This window comes from Camellia sinensis, chromosome 14 (genome assembly GCF_055761805.1).
Source record: "Camellia sinensis isolate YWXY chromosome 14, ASM5576180v1, whole genome shotgun sequence".
Lineage (NCBI taxonomy): Eukaryota > Viridiplantae > Streptophyta > Magnoliopsida > Ericales > Theaceae > Camellia > Camellia sinensis.
In genome coordinates this window covers 7,931,274-7,952,159 of record NC_138974.1, presented here as the reverse complement: position 1 = coordinate 7,952,159, position 20,886 = coordinate 7,931,274, and the positions used below count along the sequence as shown (strand labels likewise).

Sequence of the window (20,886 nt, the reverse complement as noted above, 5' to 3'; positions counted from 1 at the left end):
CACTCGCCATTCGTCACCCACCCACCGTCACCACCGTCTTCCGCCGTCACTTGCCACCACTTGCCATTTCTCACTCTTTTTTATATTTTTAAATTTTTTTAAACATTTTGTCAATTATCAAACGCGTTTGTAGTTTATGTTTTTCTAAAAATAAACAAAAACCAGTTTATAAAATTTTTATAAATATAAACTGAAAACGTAAACGTTACCAAACACAACCAGTATTTGTAATTTTTTAAACCACATGAGGCAATTCATATTTTAAGCAAACCTCAGAGGTGTATATTAAAATTTTCCAAACCAGAATTAAATCATTATGTAAATTCGATAAATTACACTTTACCCTTTTATATCTTGTCATTTTTTAACTTTAAACATTTATGTTTCAAGATTTTTTAATTTACCTTTAAAATTAATTTTTATTTAAAATTATTTAAAAAAATATCACGATAATTATCATATAACATAAAAAAAATAAATGCTAAAAAAAATTTATGTCATTGATATGAGTTATATATATTTAAAAAATTTATATTACGTGTTTGTTTTAATTTTTAACAGGAATTAATTTTAAGAAAAAACTAAAAAAAACTTCAAATATAAAGGGTTAAAGTGGTAAAAAAAAATAAATTTTAAGCATTAAAGTGAAAAAAAAATAGCCAAACATAAAAAGGAAAAATGTAATTTTTTTTAATCAAATTTAAAAACATATCAAACTATTACAATATTGAAAGATTTTATTTGAAGCAATGAATTTTAAAATTTTCTTATTATTCATAACATAATCACAAAATTTAAAATTTTTTAGATGATTGTTTAGAATTGTTCTGCTACTATATAAGAACACTTTTATAAAGTAAAGAGTTATAATTTACGTATATATTAATAAAATTGTATGTAATAAATTATAAACTGTTCTGTTTAATCTCAAACCATATCCATAAATAGAAAATCATAAAATATAAGGACTGATACCCATTAAAATATAAATTAATGTGTCAATAAAAATATACCTAATAATAAATGGATTTAGGGTAACTGTTGTGCTTAATGCATATCGGTGACCGATGTGAGACTCGTTTCAGATTTTATGTTCAGATTTTATTTTGATGATCTAAACTGTTTAAATTTTAAAAAATATCAAGAAGAATATACTTATAAAAAATCAAATTAATTAGATATTGACAACCCCTTCATCAAATCACATTTGTATTCAGTTTGATACATACATATTTATTTATTTTTATATAGGGCAAATTACAAACACCCCCCTCGAGGTTTGTTGAAAATACGGATTCCCCCCTGAGGTTTGAGAAATTACATCCCGCCCACTGAGGTTTATATTTCTATAACAAATTGCCCCTTGAGGTTTTTATTTTCATACAGATTCCTTCATAATTTCCCCTAATTTGTTATGAAAATGTAACCCTCAGGGGGCAATTTGTAATTTCTCAAATCTCAGGAGAGAATCTGTATTTTCACCAAATCTCGAGGGGGGTGTTTGTAATTTTCCCTTTTATATACATATGTGTTTTGATGAAAAGATTATCGATATCTAATTAACTTGATTTTTAACAAGTATATTCTTCTTGATATTTTTCCAAAATGTAAACAGTTAATATCATCAAAATAAGACCCGAAACAAATCACACAGACCGCACAACAGTCACGGTTGTGCATCAACCGTACCGGTGACACCATGTCCATAATAAATAAGGTGAATCACTTGACAGTGGAGATAGGGAAAAAGTATTACCAGTCAATGGTTTATTTTTCAAAATTGTTACAACAGTGATGAATACAAAAGTTATTGTCAAAAGATAAGATAGAGAGTTGCTATTCTCACTCTACTGTATTCTAAATACACTTCATTCTTTATTATTATTATGTGTGTCAATTTCCGATCACACTGCCAATCAAGCATTCAGCTGGAGAACACTGCCAGAATAAATTAAGCCCGAACGACCTGTCACAAAAAAAAGAGATTCCGGCGGTGGTTCATCTACCCGGGGGCACTCCGACGATCAAGTTAGTTATCTCTCAAACATAGCAAAAGTGCTTAACTCACTATTCAGAGCATAAAAGCATACCTTAGACCCATGAGGGTGCCCCTCTTTTATAGCCAACACAAACCTAGTCCCAATAGAAGCCTACCTTCAATGGACTTAGGATTACTACTAATCTTGGACTCCCAGTAAGAATGTGATAAACTCTTTAAGAGTCTTATCTTTATCCAAACTGAAATCCTCTCTCATTCTAAGACTCTTGTCCCTTATCCGCTTATCCCCGATTCCGGTATCTTCGCAGATAACCTCGGCCTAGCCGAGATCATATTGACGTCATGATCAGGGCACGTGGCACCTCGACTGGCACTTTAGTGACACCTCGGCCAAGTGTTGTCATTCAAAAATTATGTCCCCACAACTGCCCCCTAGGTTCTATTACCTCGGCATCCTAAGGTGATGAAACCTATATCATTCCTTCCTTTAATCATAACCCCAGTTTAACTTCAGCTTGTAAATTTTTTTTTAAAATTTCAACAAGTGTTAAACATGACCTCGGTTTAACTTCAACTTGTAAATTTTTCTTAAAATTTCAACAAGTATTAAACATGACATCGGTTTAACTTCAACTTGTAAATTTTTCTTAAAATTTCAACAAGTGTTAAACATGACCTCGGTTTAACTTCAACTTGTAAATTTTTAAAATTTCAACAAGTGTTAAACATGACCTCAGTTTAACTTCACCTTGTAAATTTTTCTTAAAATTTTCAACGAGTGTTAAACATGTCCTCGGTTTAACTTCAACTTGTAAATTTTTAAAATTTCAACAAGTATTAAACCAACCTTAGCTTGTAAGTTCCAACTCCCAAGCATCATTCTCCAGCCCTCTTTGATTCTCCATGCCCGACCTCCCGTGAAGGCCGGTGAGAATGCCCCTTTGCCCTGTCGTGCTGAGGGACTGCAGGAACTGTGTTCTGCCTCCCTTTTCCGGGCATCTTTTATTCCGTCGTTGGCCATCTATTCTCCTTTCTTTCCCATAGACGGCGCCAAATTGTGTGTGCCAATTTCTGACCACACTGCTAATCAAGCATTCAGCTGGAGAACACTGGCAGAATAAATTAAGCCTGAACGACCTGTCACAAAAAAAGAGATTCCGGCGGTGGTTCATCCTCCCGGGGGCATTCCGACAATCAAGTCAATTATCTCTTAAAGATAGCAAAAGTACTTAACTCACTATTCAGAGCATAAAAGCATACCTTAGACCCATGAGGGTGCCTCTTTTTTATAGCCAACACAAAGCTAGTCCCAATAGAAGCCTAGCTTGAATGGATTTAGGATTTCAGCTAATCTTGGACTCCCAGTAGGAATGAGATAAACTCTCTAAGAGTATTATCTTTACCCAAACTGAAATCCTCTCTCATTCTAGGACTCTTGTCTCTTATCTACTTATCTTGGATTCCGGTATCTTCGCAGATAACCTCAACCTAGGCGAAATTATCTCGGCATCATGACCAGGACACGTGGCACCTTGTCTGGCACTTCGCTGACACCTTGGCCACGTGTTGTCATTCAAAAATTATGTCCCCACAATTATTATACATAGTTACATTAATACATTTTTTTACTTTTACACATATACCTCAATTGCCCTTTATTAAAGTATCATAATTAAAAGCTTGTGCACTTTTTCTCCGCAAAGAGACGAAACCCTTTTTGTTGTTGTGTTTGCCTTCATCTTCTTGCATATGTTTCAATCTTTCTTTTATTAGCAATTTAGTAAAACTTATGGATCTTGTTGATGATGAGGATGTCTTAGATTGGCATCCAATAACAGAATTTACTAATGACTTACTTGAGTTGAATAAAGTAATCAATTTCACCAGAACAAAGACACTGAAAAAATGGCAGAGCTACTCAAATCATCCAACTCTAACAACAATGGTTCTGGTAATTTCCTTTCTTTTTGGTTTGGATGCGCAATGGTTAATTATGTTGTTCTGGTAAGGAATGATAAAAAAAATAGACTTGTAAAGTCTGGAAGCTTCAGAGATATTGGGAGAATTAATTATTTTAGAGTAATTTTTACATTATTTTATTTGAGGGGTAGTTAATGTACATGTGCAAAAGTAAATATTGTGTGAAATTAAATTAATGTAACTATATATAATAAGGGCAAAGAAGGGAGTGTATTTGAAATAAAGTGGAGTAGAAATAGCGACTCTTATGAGAAATTGTGTTGATTTTACCATTTTACCCTTGTCTCTACTGTCTTTTCTTTTCTCACACCCACTAACGCACTCTGTACACACTAACACCTCTCTTTCTCTCTCTTTTGGTCACACATATATACTCAAACATCATGTCGTACATACATATACACAGTTTAACATAGTCTAACATATACTCCTCACACTCACTGCACACTCTTCCGCATATTCTTCAAATTAACAAATATTACATAGTTTTAATTTGGCTAGAGCATAATTTGCATCTTCTTGCAAATTAATTTATCCTGAATAGCCACACATATTTTCTTTAATTATGGTGACAAAATCACTCAACATCTTAACAAAACTTAAAAAGTTTCATAAAGAGTTGCCTTCTGGTTTTTTCCAGAATAAGATTTTTTCTATTGTCTTAGCCATTGTAAACAATTTCCTTGTAAGGTTGCTGTAATATAATCTAAGAATCTTTCTTTAGTCCGTGTTGACTTATAATTTGTTATTAAAGTAGACATGGATTGTGCCCAATCATCAATTGTTTTTAATTGATATTTGAAAGCAACATGTGCTAAATCCATATAAGAACACCGTGTTGGGTTACTGAATTTTTGTTTATATCATCTTTTCTTTGGTAAAATGGTTTTGGATCGCTAGGTTCTGTTTCACTAGTGGATGTGTCCAGTGTTGTTTGGTAGTTTTTATGAGCTCATTAAATTTTGATTTTGTTTCAAATTCCTCTGGATCTAATGGTTCATCTATTTTTCTTTTACCCTTGCTTGTAGTTGCATGATTGGTTTCTTCATCAAAAGTTTTAGAGTCTGATGAGGTTTTTGAGATTCTGAAGTCTATTCGTCTTTGATCACTATGCTAGTTGCGTTAATGAAACGAGATGAGGAGTCGTCATCAAATTCATTATCTATATAAAACTTGATAGCCAAAATGAGTAAACAAATTTTCATTTTCTAAATATAATTTTGAATTTGAGTAATCAACTTGTTACATTCTTCAATAGTTGATCTTGGATCTACATAAAGCTTTTTCCAATACTTGATGACTTTAACAAGATTTTCATATTCTTCTTTTTTGTAAGAAGAAATTGAATTTTCAATGACGTTTATTTCATCATTCCCATAAAACAAATGAGGTATTTAGGTATCCTTAGGAAGATCCCAACCTTCATTATGTTCATTTAGAAAATCTAATTTTGTTATTAGATTTTTCATTTGTTTTTATTTTTATTTTTATTTTTTATTTTTTATTTAAATCTATATTAATTATATTACCAAGATGCCTAACATCCTACATTTACTAAAGTATGATGCAAAACATCTAATTTCTTATCTATATACATATGATTATGTTTTTGTGTTTTTTCCTGTCTTTTCAAACTAAAAGGAAAATAAATCACACATACCATTAACAGTAGAAGTTAAAGCAAGTAAATTATTACTATTTCATTTATCTATGTGCATACTATGATCAAATTCATATTCCAACCTTCTTATTTGCATAGCCATACAATTAATATTTTCTTGTATACTTTTTGCCATACTAGACTATCAATGGTACTTAAAACCTTCTTGTTTTTTTCAGGTGCCTAAAGTCGTGTCCCAAAATGACTAATACCCTAGGAGCCTTCAATTGGCGATTAAAGATTAACAATATGTGGGTATATAGGCTTTGAAGGTTAACAAGAATATGAGTTTTTTGATAGCTAAAAGTGTCACGTCCCTAACCCGCCCCTAAAGATTGGAGAGGTGACCGGCCAGTAATCTTATATTACTAAGGGCCTCTTTAACCAAATCTGAAAATATTAATTTAATATTGTGCCTAAAACAGAAGCAAAACAAAAATATGTGGTCCATTGAGCAGTGCATACATAATTTTTAAATATTCCAAAATTCTTTCTTCTTGAATATTTTTTCCTCTAAGTTTTCTAACTATTTATTTCTATATATATATATATATATATATATTTTATTTCAAATATTCTACATACTAAAATGGTTAGTTTGACTTAAGATATTCAAAGATGATTATTAATATGCTGATGGCACATGGTATTCTTTGGAGCGTCACAATCAGTGAAACAAAAATACCGTAATAATTTATTGGTTGTATAACTATCAAAAAGAAATAAAATCTAAAAGAATATACTTACATAGAACTTGATCTTGCTATAAAGCTTTTCACTAAGTTCGTTAGTTGGGCTTTGATACCAAATACTTACTAAATATATTTTCTAACTAATTGCGGAAGTAGAAATATGAGATGTAAGCAAAAGATGAGAGAGTTTATAAAAATTTACAATGCTTCATTTCTTTGGCCTCAATGCCAATTTATAGCTTACAAAGGCAGATACAAATGCCAATTTTTAGAACAAAAGTCTAAAAGCCTACACGTAGGCTTATACCAATTTCCTACGAAAGTCTAAAAGCCTATACGTAGGCTTACCAATTTCCTACAAAAGTTTTTTCACAATAAAAAAAAGTCTTCAACAAAATAAATGCAAAGACTTTTAAATACATCCTTGTTTTTGAAAAAGAAAAACTATTTCAAATAAGATTTGGCTAATCTTATTTTTTTCTTATTGTTACAAACGCTACTACATGTGCTAGATAAGTATGCAGTCAGTCAAGTATATTTGTAACGTGTTTTCAGGGGTCTACTATGCTTCCATCATATTTTCTAAATTGTGCATAAAGACACTATCTTCGAATAATGGAGAATCTTGGGCATGACTCCATTCTTGTGTTCTGAAAGTTTTCACCTCATCAGCTTGCATAGCCAAGTCTAGAGGAAGATCTAGCAAATTTCATTTTACTAGATTGTTGAGAAAATCTTTTGTTTCACTTTGTTATTTAGTAGTTCTTGTATATGAAATTGGTTCCAAATCAACAAATAGTCTTCTTCTATCCGTTACCATGAAAGGCAACTCATTGCAACTTTTTATGCTTTGTGCAACTTGGGACAACAATACACTACAAGAAATAACACATTCGGCGACTAATTTTGCCGACTAAACTAAATTTAGTTGCCAAAGGTACACACATTAGCTACTAAAAATTTGTTTGTCGCCAATGGTAGACACATTAGCTACTAAACAATATTTGGTCGCCAAAGGTACATGCATTAGCGAGTAAACCTTTTTGGTCGGTAAAAGTCCACTATTTTGCTACTAAAAATACATTTAGTCGGTATTGTCTTTACTTTTGGCGACTAATTACGTGTTAGTCGTTAAAAATATCATTTTGGGTGACTAAAAATGATGTTGGTCACTAATTGCACAGTCTTTAGATATTATAATTTTTTTTTATTGGTATTTACTTAATTTTTGGCTACTATTTGTGTGTTAGTTGTGGAAAAACAACTTTTGGGAGACTAAAAAATATTTTGTTTGCTAAAATGTCCAATCTCTAGATATTATTAATTCATTTTTGGCTACTAAAGTGTTTTAGTTGTGTAAAATAAGGTTTTGGGCGACTATTTTTATTTTGGTCGCTAAATCTAAAATCTTTACCGACTATAATTCAGTAGTCAAACGTGGCAAAAAATTGTGGAGGGAATATTAATTTTTTCATAAAAACATTAGCGAACAAAATGGAATTTTGGTCGGGAATAACCAAGCTTGTTTTATTTTTATTACAATAGAAGTCCATTTCCCTCCCTCTCTCACTCCTGCCTCTGTCACTGCTCTGTCTCCATCGCCATCACCGCAAGGCTTGCTGGATCATCACTTTGTCTCCCTCCCAAGTATGTCCTCCATTTTGCCTCTCTCTCTCTCTCTCCCTCTCCCTCTCGATTTCTGTCTCTTTCTCACAGAGGCCTCTTGGTTTCTCTCTTTCTCTCTCTTGCTGTTTACACACACGCACACATATATGCATATATATATATACACACACATACACAAATCATATATACATAACCTTGATCCCATATATGATCGATTATACACTGGTACACTCACGCCTCTGTGACTACGTCTTATTTACGCCGCTGCCCTCTTCTCTATAGCTTTGTCTCCATCGCCATCACCGCAAGGGTTGCTGGATCATCACTTTGTCTCCCTCTTAGGTATGTCCTTTATTTCACATCTGTCTCTCCTTCTCGATTTCTCTGTCTCTTTCTCATTGTCTCCCTCTCGATTTCCCTCTCTCTTTCTCTCTGTCTCTGTTTACACACACACACACACACATATATATATATACACAGAAATCATATAAGAAATGTTGAAAATTAGGGCATTGTTATTGAAATGTGATTGAAATTAAAAATTAGGGCAATGCTTGGGGTGAGATGTTATTGAAATTAGGCCAATGTTATTGAATTTGGGTGTACAAATTACAAAAATGCTGAAATTAGGCCAATCATTTACTATGACGACCCTGACCTCCAAACTAGGACATTATATAATTTAAATGAGTTTGGTTGCATGATTATGTGCTTGATTGTGTGATTACATGTTTAATTCTATAATTATCTGTTGATATATGGAATATCTGTTTAAATCGACAACTTAGAGTCGGAAATTGGGAGCCTAAACGGCTTCATGAACTGAAATTGACTAGCCCAATAGGCTAATAAGAATATTTAAAATTTTATGGCAACTTTAATTGATTGTTGATTTGGATCAAAATAATTAGAATAAACTGATTGAATTAGTTAGAATTAAGCCTAATTAATTAATCCTAACCGTATTTGATTAGGCTAACTTAATCACATCCTATATAAGACCCAAATTAAGCTTATGAGCCCATTTTATTACACACTCCGCTGAGAATTGAGAGAAAGGAGAAGAGGGTTCAACATTTAGAGAGAGATAGAGGAGAATTGTAGAGAATTAGTGGGAGGTTCAAAGATTGGAGCCATAATACACTTGAATTCAACACTAGGTATGGCATTCATCACTAATTCATGTAGTTATGGCATATAGCAGTTGAATTCCTCTCATTTTTAAACTCATTGGCATGTTATTGAAGAAAAAAAGCTATGAATATCATAAAAATGGAAGAATGGAGTTGAATTGCTTACATACATGCATATTTTGAGTTAAGCTCCATGAAATTCATACATGCATGGCATAATTATACCTCGTTTTGGAGAATCCTTCTTGTTTTCATGCTTCTCATGTCACTTGATCATATTTTGAACATGTTTTGGAGAAATGTACACTCAAATTGAGTTAAACTTATTTTATAAATTGAGGTTGGAGTCATTGGTTAGGAAATTACCATGATTTTGAATAAATGGGTTCCAATTGGAAGTGTTTTCATGTTATATAGTGACTCTCCATGTTTTTATACCAAAAACACAAGATTTGAAGCTTTGAGTACCATGTTTGAACTTCAAACACAGTTCTAGAAATTCCAGAATTCGTGCTGTCCGCTTGATCAAGGGAGTCCACGCTCGAGCGTGGAATTTAGGCTCCCAGAAGTTTCTGAAATTTTACAGTCCGCTCGAGCGACTAAAGTGGCCCTCGAGCGAGGACCCTTTTTTTCTCAGTCTTCCGTTCGAGCGACCATCAAGCGGGAATTTCATGTATCCAGTACTTTTACAGACCGCTCGAGCTGCAAAAGTTACGCTCGAGCGACCACTTTTGTTTTTGAACCCCCGCTCGAGCGTAGGAAGTTGCGCTCGAGCGGAGACCCTGTTTTCAGCGAAATTTTACCAACTCTTTTAAGTGCATATTTGTATCCTTATGCCATTCCAAGCATTCTTAGGCACCATTTGGACTATGATAATCATACAACAAGTTAGAGACGCATAAGCGAATTGAATTAAAATGAAATGGAGTTTCATTTGTACTTTGTTATGTGCTTCGTTTAGGTGGACGTCCGAGGCTTAGTGTCACCGCAAACCACTGTGAGTAATAACCTTATAAAGATATGTTCAAATTATCTTTATTTTCAAAATTGTTATTGCTATCAAAATGGATATGTGATTGATTGAATGAATTCTTAAAATGATTTGATAATTGATAACATGGCTTATTGAAATGTTATGCCCTCTAATGAATGAAGTTCTATTTTGAAACGATATTGTGGCATCCATTGAATATAGGCCCTTGCCTGGGGGTAACAATGCCATAGCTAGGCCCTTGCCTGGGGGTAATAATACCATGGCTAGGCCCTTGCCTGGGGGTAATAGTACCATGGCTAGGCCCTTGCTTGGGGGTAACAATACCATGGCTAGGCCCTTGCTTGGGGGTAACAATACCATGGCTAGTATGATACGTTATCATTGAAATAATATTTGTCACTTCATGGATATACCACATATAATGTTACGAATGGCTTTTGTCACTGCAAGGAGATGCTATTATTGCTAATCAAAATGCCTTATTGTGAATTTGATCTAATGTGGTGAATATCTTCCTTTGAAAATGATTTAAGATTCATTTTGAAATTGTAAGACATGTTTTTGTATTATTGTCGAACTTTATTATCTTATTATTCATTGGGCTCTAGCTCACTATTTATTTATATATGTAATTGTAGGTGGACAAACTGAACTTCAAAGTTAGATAGCCTCGAGTCTACCCGGGTCAGCCTTTTGTGGAGCTTTCAAGTGAAGTAATTAGGCTTGGGCGGAGCCATGCTTGTCGAACCCCTTTTGTGTGGTTTAATGGTTTTGTATTTGTACATAGTTGGGGTTGCATTTTTGTAAGATATGAATTTGTACTTATGTTGAGTGTAACTTGAAACAAAACCTTGCTTAACATATTTGCTCTCCTCATATATGCACAACTCAATGGATGAATTCTATAACATTTTAGACTTCCGCTAAGCCCCGTACTTTATATTATTTGTTTATTTGTATGGAGGCCGTAGGTAATCTATGATTACTGGCCGGTCATGACGCTAAACCTATAGGGGCGGGTTTGGGTCGTGACATTTACCATATGCTGTGAATTATAAATAAATAAATTACTTTAAAATAGTTTAATTTGCCCAAAATTATGGGCATATCATTTACCATATGCTGTACAAGAAAATCTAAAATAATTTAACAATAATGAAATTCATAATTAAACTTCTATCAGTTTGAGAACTAGTAAATAATAGGCTGAAAAAGTGTGTGTGCGACTGTATCTGTTCATGTGTGACTGTATCTATTAAAATGTGTGTGTATATATAAATTGATCTGTCTATTAATCATGTTATGCTCTATCTAAAAGATGGTTGGGTAATAAAACCATGAAACTTATTTGTGTGTCGCAACAATGCAAGGCTTTCAACTTATGAGATTTTAGCTCGATTCATTATTTCAAACAACTGTATTTTTTAGCTCGATTGACTAACCCAGACCCTATATCTCAAATTACTTTAATACTGGTCTATAGTACATTAGTCCTTTCATAATACTAGGAGAACAAAGTGTAATCCCAACAAGGTAAATTTTCTCTTACATATTGATTACTGAATGAATGAAGAGCAAACGGTGTCATGTTACCTTTGCCAGTTTAATTTCATCTGAACGCTTAGTTCTGCTACATGGACATCTAGTTCTGCTATGGCAATGTCAGTTCCATTATGAACACCTACGTTAACAGTTTTGTTGCTTTCCTCAATTTTGAGATTCCATGCCACACATCTTGTAACCATGCTGGATGGTGCTACCACCATTTCGTTAGATTATTAGTTTTGTTACAGTTAGAATGTGTTAGAGGATTCCTCTCCGTTCTTATTCCGTCTACATGGCTTGCGAATAGAAGATTGAATTTCTTGAATGATAAGAAGTGTCAACCTTTCCAATCAGCTAGACATTTGATAGCTTTTTATCTAGTTTCTTAATATTATTAATGCTTTGCCACCTTTATATGTATGATTAAACTTATATTTTAGCAGTTTATGTTCTAACTTTTTGAAGTCAACAAAGTTCCTCCTCAATTAACCTTATGTTAGAATAAGATAAATAGGTTATTGTTTCCCTAGCTAGTTCTTCATACATTTGTTCTCACAAAACTGTTCAAATTTTAGTGAAATTGTTTTCACCAACGGTTTCTCCTTTGCAACCCACATTCCCTCATGTCTGTACCCTTTTCTTAATACATCAAGCAAACAAGACCATTTGAATACTTAAGGCTTACTTCCTTGGGTGTCATTGGTGCTATATATTTGTGTGTGTGTTGTCATGACTATTCCTGTTGTTTTTTATATATTCGTGTCAAACATTAGATTTAAACGTGGATATGTTTATTTGAAGTTGATGTATGTACTAAATTTGAAAGAAAAATCAGTTTAAAAGAACAATAATTAACTACTATTGACAATGTTAGTCCTGGGTAGCTGGTTATATTGAGAAGCTGTTTGCAGCCAATGTTGTAAATTTTGGTTTTACTGCCTCAATCTCACGGGTACCCATGAGGAATTTTTTGTGAATAAAAAACATGTCATGCACACACGCTGTTGAGAGCATAAAATTAATTTGATTCTTTTGATATATCGTTCTATTATTGACCATATGGTTTCACTAGTAGTAGTGCTCTACTAGTTATGTTGTCTAGTGGTCCAAAATTAGGGATCATTTCTTAAATTAATTTCCATAATTACGCATTTCATGGTATAAATCGTTTCATTTGGTCCCACCCTAAAAGAGATTTATGTAACAAGCCAAACAGTGAATGAAAAAACAACATAATCTATGTCAACTTGAAATGCGTGTTCTCATTTGTTCCTCTGTTAATCTTTGCTTAAGTTGTAGGTGACAAAAAATGGACAAGAGTTGGATGACGATAAATAATAGGTTGACAAGTAAAGAGTATCAACAGGGGTGAAGTCATTCCTCGATTTTGCTACAACAAATTTAGGCGTAGAGAATGAAATTAGGTGTCCGTGTGTCGATTGCATTAATGGCACAAAATATAATAGACAAGTTGTGTGGATGCACTTGATCCGAAGAGGAATGGCATCTTCATATATAACTTGGGTGCACCACGGGGAACATGTTCTCGTGTCTCATCCTAGTGTATCAAATGACCAATGTGGAGGTAGTGGCGAATGTATGCCAGATATCGATGATCTGCTCATGGGTGAATTGCCTATTATGTTGGAAGAAATTTACGTGAGTGGTCTTATGGATGATCATACCGACGAGGAACCTAATGGTTTGGAGAGGGACGATTTGCATAAGTTCATTAGGTTATTCGAAGATACACAACGCAAAGTTTACCTGACATGTGAAAAGTTCTCTATGTTATCATTCGTCATTAAGATGCTTCAGGTGAACAACAAATGGAGCAACAAGTCATTCGATATGGTTATGCAGGTATTCAAGGACATTCTACCAGAATGTGATCAAACTGTTCCATGGACACTCTATGATGCTAAGAAGTTTTTACGTGACTTGGGTTTGGGATATGAAACAATTCATTCGTGCAAGAATGATTGTGCACTATTTTGGAAGGATAGTGCAAATTTGGAGAAATGCCCTACATGTGATGCATGTAGATACAAGTTAAATGATGATGGTGGTAAAAAGATTCCACACAAGGTATTGCGGTACTTTCCTTTGACACTGAAGTTGAAAAGACTGTATATGTCCAAAAAAACTGCCACAGATATGAGATGGCATAATGAGAAGCGTGTGGATGATGACATATTAAGGCATTCGGCTGATGGTGAAGCATGGAAGGACTTTGATAAGCAACATCCGACGTTTTCTGATGACTCTCGAAATGTAAGGCTAGGGCTGGCAACAGATGGTTTCAATCCATTTGGAAATATGAGCACATCATATAGCATGTGGCCTGTAATCTTAATGCCTTACAATCTCCCACCGTGGAAGTGTATGGAAGAGCCATTTTGCATGATGTCATTACTTATTCCTGGACGTTCGGCACCTGGAAGAGACATTGATGTTTACTTGCAACCATTAATAGAAGAATTGAAGAATTTGTGGGAGCATGTGTGCAAACATATGATGCATTGAATGGGCAAATTTTTAGAATACATGCGACGGTAATGTGGACCGTAAATGACTTCCCTGCGTATGGTAACATGTCAAGGTGGAGTACAAAGGGTTACTTGGCTTGACCTAATTGTAACAATAATGCATCGTCCCAGGATTTACGAAGTAAAATATGGTATATGGGTGCTCGTCGCTACTTGTCTGAGAACCACACTTGGCGAACAAGTGAGCTCTTCAACAGTCAAACGGAGCATAGGTCCAAACCTTTGGACTTATCAGGGGAACAAATACTAGAGCAAATTGATTCTGGGACTTACAAGCCATATGAAAAGAACCCACAAAATCAAAAACGACAAAGGAATAAAAATCAAAATTTGAATTGGACCAAGAGAAGCATTATGTTTGACTTGACCTATTGGAAAACGTTGAAGCTTCGACACAACCTTGATGTCATGCATATTGAAAAAAATATATGTGACAATGTCATTGGGACATTTTTGAGCGTAGATGGAAAGAACAAGGACACAGACAAAGCACGCTTAGATTTGGAGGACATGAGAATACGTAAAGAGTTACACTTGATGAGGCGTTCTAATGGGTCCTTTGAGAAGCCTTCCACATTGTACACATTGTTTGTGAAAGAGAGAGAGCTTTTGTGATTTCTTGAAATCAATTAAGTACCCTGATGGCTATGCAGCAAATATCTCAAATTGCGTTACCGCTCAAGCTGGAAAATTATCTGGCCTCAAAAGTCATGATAGTCATGTCCTTATACAACGACTTCGTCCAATTAGGATGCATGGCTACCTTAATAAGGAAATTGGAACGACACTTTTTGAGTTGGAAAATTTCTTCAAACAGTTGTGTTCAAAGACATTGAGGCGTTTAGATTTGGAGAAATTGGATAAACAAATCGTACTCATACTTTGTAAGCTTGAGAAGATTTTCCTGTTGGCTTTCTTTGATATCATGGTCCACTTGGCAATTCACTTTCCTCGAGAGGCTATGCTTGGAGGCCCAGTGCAATATCGATGGATGTACCCAATTGAGAGGTATTAACTCAGCCCTCTTACTAGTGTCAAATTTTAATTAACGCTTTAGTGTTGATATAAAGATTATAGTATAACATTGTCATCGGGCTTGATCGTTAGGTTGCTTGGCCGTCTAAAAGGGTTTGTGGCCAACAAAGCTCATCTTGAAGGTGCTATTGCCGAGGCTTACATTTCCAAAGAATGTACAATATTTTGTTCAATGTATTTGGATGGAGTTGAAACATTGTTTAACCGCCCAGAAAGGAATCATGACATGGGTGACCGTGGCCCAGGGTTGGTGGTATTCACTTAAAATGTCCGTCCCTTTGGTCTAATGACAAGGGCGTCCGATGTGTCTGTAGTTGAATGCGAGATGGCTCATTGGTTTATCCTACACAATATAGCACAGAAGTGGAAAAACACGTAGAGTATGAATCCTTCAAACGTATTTAGAATGTGTTTATTGTAAATTGATTAGTCTTTATCTTAGTAAATATTTTTGAATCGCATTTCTTGTAACTAAAGAGCACAAGAACTTGTTACAATAAAGAGCCGGTGCATCAACAACGAAAACAGACAACGAAAAGAATTTCTTAAATGGTTCAAAGATCATGTAAGCTAGTATTCTCATATCCTTCAATCAATCGTACATTACGTTAATATTGTGCATGCTTATAACATGACACTTATTCTTCATGTAAATGAATGAATTGCGGAGCCAAGTTTCCCCCGAAGCAACTGATGAGATGTGGTCATTGGCCAATTGTCCTAGTGGCTTAGTGAACACATATTCAGGATGTATTTGTAATGGTGTTTGTTTTCATACTATTGACCGTGACAACCGTCGTAAAAATCAGAATAGTGGATTAGTCGTGGAAAGGGAGCATGAAGGCCAATTGATACATTTCTATAGACACTTGTGCAAAGTGTGGAAAATGAACTATTTGTTCATATGTCGGATTGTATTGTTCCAATGTGAATAGTTTAACACCGGTAGTAGCAGAACTATGCGTGTAGAACCACATTTGACAGCAGTTGATGTAACAAGCCGATGGTACAAAGATGATTCATTTGTATTACCAAGTCAAGTTGAACGAGTATTATATGTTAATGACACCAAATTAGGTACCAATTAGAGAGTCGTAGAAAAGTTTCAACATTGAGGAATTTGGGATGTGCCATAAATGGATGACGTACAACCTGATAATGTGTTCCAACAAGAAGAAACCACTGAGGTCGTACCAACTACGACTATTGATGATGATGTGGTTTTATGTCGACATGATATTGAATCTGAAATTATTCCAATGGAAGTTTTGCAATCTGTTAGAGGTGTAGAAGCCAAGGGTGTTACAGATGATGCCTTCATCTGTGATGATGAAGATGGATTAATGAGGAACGGTGACGATCCAAAAGAAGAATATGACCTAAAAAGAGATTTTGATATAGATGTTGATGTAGAATCTTGATGTATTTGCTTTTATGATTGGGATATGATAATGAACCAAAATTAGTTGTCTTATTAATTTGGCAACATCATGTCATAGCTTGTTATTTATTTTTATTGTTTTTGTCTAATTTAGTTCATGTATATCATGCTTTATAATGTAATTAAGCATGTATTAGTTGAGTTATTTCATGCTTTCTAATTTATTTTTGTCTAATTTATTTCATGTATTTCATGCTTTATAATGTATTTTATTTCATGTATATCATGCTTTATAGTGTTACTTGTGTTATTGCAGTTTGAAAAATGGTTCCTGGCTTAAAGACTGGTCGGCTTCGAAAAAAGACACTCACGAGCACAATAACAGACTCGCAGGCTGCTATTCCTTTAGGATCAACAGTCGCTTCATCTCCTGTTGTCCTCGTACGATCAAATGTGAGACCATCTCATCATGCCACTAGCCCACCATTGGTTGATTTTGATGAGACACAAGCCCTATCCGAAACGCAGCTGAGTGGCGTAAGTAAGATCAAAGCGTATCAAATTTGTCAATTATCACTTGCCATTATTTACAATTTTCGTATTGTTATTTTGTTAACAGGGACTTCGAAGCCCACACGTGTACGCGGACCGACACTTGGCAAAGGAATACAAAAAATAATTAGAGCCAAGAAAGGGAAAAAATGTTATGTTCACATTGATCGTGCGTTGAATGCAATGACTGGCAAGTATGCCACTCCAGCAACTAACGAGTTAGGAATTCAAATTAGGAGCTTGTGCCCTATGAAAGATGTCAAGTCGTGGCTGGATCTTGATGAGACTACAAAATCAGCCGTCATCCAAGCTGTTCTTGTAATTGATATTACTTGTCCACAAGATACAATTGTATTATGTATACTTATAAGAAAGACTTTCATTTAATGATTGTAATTTCCATGTGTTGTGCTTGTAGGACAAGTTTGAAATTGGAGACGATTTCCACAATGACTTACAAGCACAACAGATTGTGAATAAGAAGGCATATGGGTTGTACAAAGATTGGAGGTACACCTTGAAGCAAGAATTCAAACTGTTAGAGGGACTTCCAAGTGATGAGATCTATGCTCATCCGCCCCTAGGGATGAGTTTAGATGATTTGAAGTATTTGATCGATGTGGCATGGCAAGATGCATCTCACCAGGTAAAATAATAGACTAGAAAGAGTACATACATCTATGCCAAAATGTGATATGCCTTTATATTTATCAAAAATTTGTTTATCTGTTTGTCTTATTTTTAGAAACGGTCAAAAGCTGGCAAGAGTAATAGGAGTCAATTGCCGTATAATCATACCAATGGGTCTCACTTATTTCCTATCGCAATGGCTGCTATGGTGAGATTGATTTTATTTAAAATTAAATCCATTATATGTTGTTTGGATATGAAAATGCTATGTTGTGATTTTTAGGGGCAATTTGGAGTCTATTAGTACTGTTATTAAACTATAAAGAAAAATAAGAAGAGCTATGTTTCCATTTCATGCTTTTTCCTCCCTTTCTAGGTAAGTAGTTGTATTATAACAAAAAATGAAACACATAATAGAGCTCATATACCCAAAAAAAAAAAAAAAAAAACAACTTGCCCTTTGAAAATGCATCTTATCTAGAGAAGAGAAGGCATCTCTCTCTTTCAGCACTCATAAATACAACACACATCCAATGTATGTTGATTGGAGAAAAAATAGGGATTTTGTGCTCATTAAAATAACACTATGGACAAAATAACCGTTATGTGAAATGTATAAATATATAACATTCTCAGACATTTAAGTAAAATAGTTATGTTTTCAACACCACAGGTTGTTGTTGTTTACAAAAACTCTATCTAGAAATCTGGCTGCAAAAACTCTGTTATTAAACATTTACTATCTGCAAAAAATCTATCTGAAAAAATTCTATTAATGATACCCTTACCACTTGTGAAATTTGTCTAAACCAGAATATTGGTGCTCAATGGAAATCTGTCTGCAAAAACTCTGTTTGAATTCGAAATCTGTTTAAACTACAAATCTATCTGCAAAAACTCTTTTATTATACATAATGTTTGCAAAAAATCTGTATGTAAAAATTTGCTTAAAATCTGCTTAAAGTGTCATTGTTTTATACGTTGATGTGTTAATAGGTAGCAAAAACTGGAGAGTTGGATTTTCCTAAGTTCTATGAGGGCAACCACACTTCCAAGAAAACGAATGACTGGATCCATCCGAAATGCAGTGAGTTGCATGTAAGTATGTAACAATGAAATAATTGTACTCAATATGACTTTACTTAGTACCCAATAATACATATATGTTAGTTAGCTTTTTTTGTCTTACTTATTTGCAATGACAGGAATAGATGGTCAATGTACAAGCGGCTGCCATCGAGTTAGGGACGCCATTGACACAGGAGAAGCTTTCAAGGCAAGTGCTTGGACAGAAGAAAAGGTACTTGCTTGGATTTGGGAGTGGCCCACGACCCTCTACCATAGCTGCATCACGAGCACGCGATAAGGACATGAAAGCAATGCAAGTTGAGGTGGAGGCACTTCGTGAGGAGTGACAAAAAGATCATGAAGAGTTAATGAAAGAGCGAGAGCAACACGAGAGATGTTACAATGAGATGTTGAAAAAGCGAGAGGAGCGCATTCAATTAGCCAATAAGATGTTGAAAGAGCGGGAGGAGGGACAAAAAGCAAGGGAGGAGACAAATATAAAGGTCGAGCATCTTAATAACGTAGTCGCCAAACTGTCACAACTCTTGAGAATCTAAGTTGGGCATTCGATGTTTGCTTTTTGGTAAGAACAATTTCATTAATGTCATACTTTGTTTAAATATGTTCGCTTTAAGAGTTAAAAATGTCATCAATTTGGGAGTTAGTCTACCTCACAAATTCAATAGGAGTTGTTTAAATATGTTCGCTTTAACTTTTGTTTTTAAGTTTCTGACCTGATTCTTTATACTCATTCCTAGATTTCTATTGGCTAACAACATTCTTAGTTTGTAGAATGTTGCCTCATTTTTTGGTGCAAAGTGTAGTCTTGTTAGAGGCCACTGTAAATGAATACAAAAAAGAAACTATGAGAACTGCTTTTAGTTAAGGTAGATTATGAGGGAAAAAATAAGACCTATAATTTTGAATGACTCAAATATGTGCTAAAATGCGAATGCCACACAGTATATGAAGTTAGCACATATATAAGGTTTTGTACTCATCAACTGTCCCTTAAATCTCTACTTATATAGCGAGCACCCAAATGAATGCCTATTAGCCAAGTCAATGAAATAATATTTTGATACTGTATACATATCTTGGCATTTCATCTAGATTAATCAAGACAATAGACTACTGCAAATGAAGATAAGCTAAAGCCTTTGTTGTATTACACCTAGATCGACATTCCACATCTAAAATTCCAGCAAAAGAAAATTTTAAAATATACACCTAAATGGACATCTTTTTTGGTTCATCACATGAAATAGAAGGAGAGTCCTTGAAGCAGTAAATGATAGTTAGGGCTACAACACTGGTATACTTGGTGACTACTCAAAGAAGGGCAATGATCCCCCCACATATAACAATAGTTAGAAGAACCATTGAGATGATATGCAAGCTACAACACAATAAAAGAGGAGAGAGCAATCATGTATGCATGCTCACACAGAATACCTATACCTGCATACTTGTAATGCGAAAACTGAATTGCCAAAGGAAAAAGTTTTCAATCAAAAAATGCACATCTCACTAATACAAACAATCGATCACCAAAATCAGATTGTGAAGATAGTAAAGAACCTTAGTTGGCAGATGATTTAGAGGCCCAAAAAACATAATTACAATCCAATGATGAAAATTATATCATACTTCATGTTGGAGTTCAACGCATATTTTTCAGGACGAAGTTAATCCATTCAACTCGCACTTCACCAAGTTCGGTGTTTGTGTAAGTCTTTTCCCATTAAAATGCAAGATAAATTTTAAAAACAATTAGCTAATAAATTACATGTTCTAGTATCATGAATATAATATAGGTCTGAGCTACTAAATTTGGGGGGTTTTTGGTGGGCAACTCCAGATTCAGTTGAGGGTGTGCTCCAATGGTGGTTTGGAGTGAAGCAAAGTAAATTGGAAATGAAAATTTGGAGAGCAGTGCTTGTTATCTTCCGATGGTCAGTGTGGAAACTCAGGAATGATTGTGTATTTAATAATGGGCCGCCTTCTTGTGTTGAGCTAGGCGAAGTAGTGAAGGTTAAGCT

General features: G+C 34.5%; 1 protein-coding gene across 1 annotated transcript; it reads left to right on the top strand.

The window, feature by feature from the left end:
- Positions 1–13,129: 13,129 nt before the first annotated feature.
- Positions 13,130–16,301, top strand: LOC114278638 (uncharacterized). Its single transcript, XM_082904596.1, has 5 exons — positions 13,130–13,975; positions 14,290–14,698; positions 14,832–15,186; positions 15,286–15,466; positions 16,149–16,301. The coding sequence occupies exons 1-5, from the start codon at positions 13,130–13,132 to the stop codon at positions 16,299–16,301; spliced, it is 1,944 nt and encodes a 647-aa protein (XP_082760722.1).
- The last annotated feature ends 4,585 nt before the right edge of the window (positions 16,302–20,886 follow it).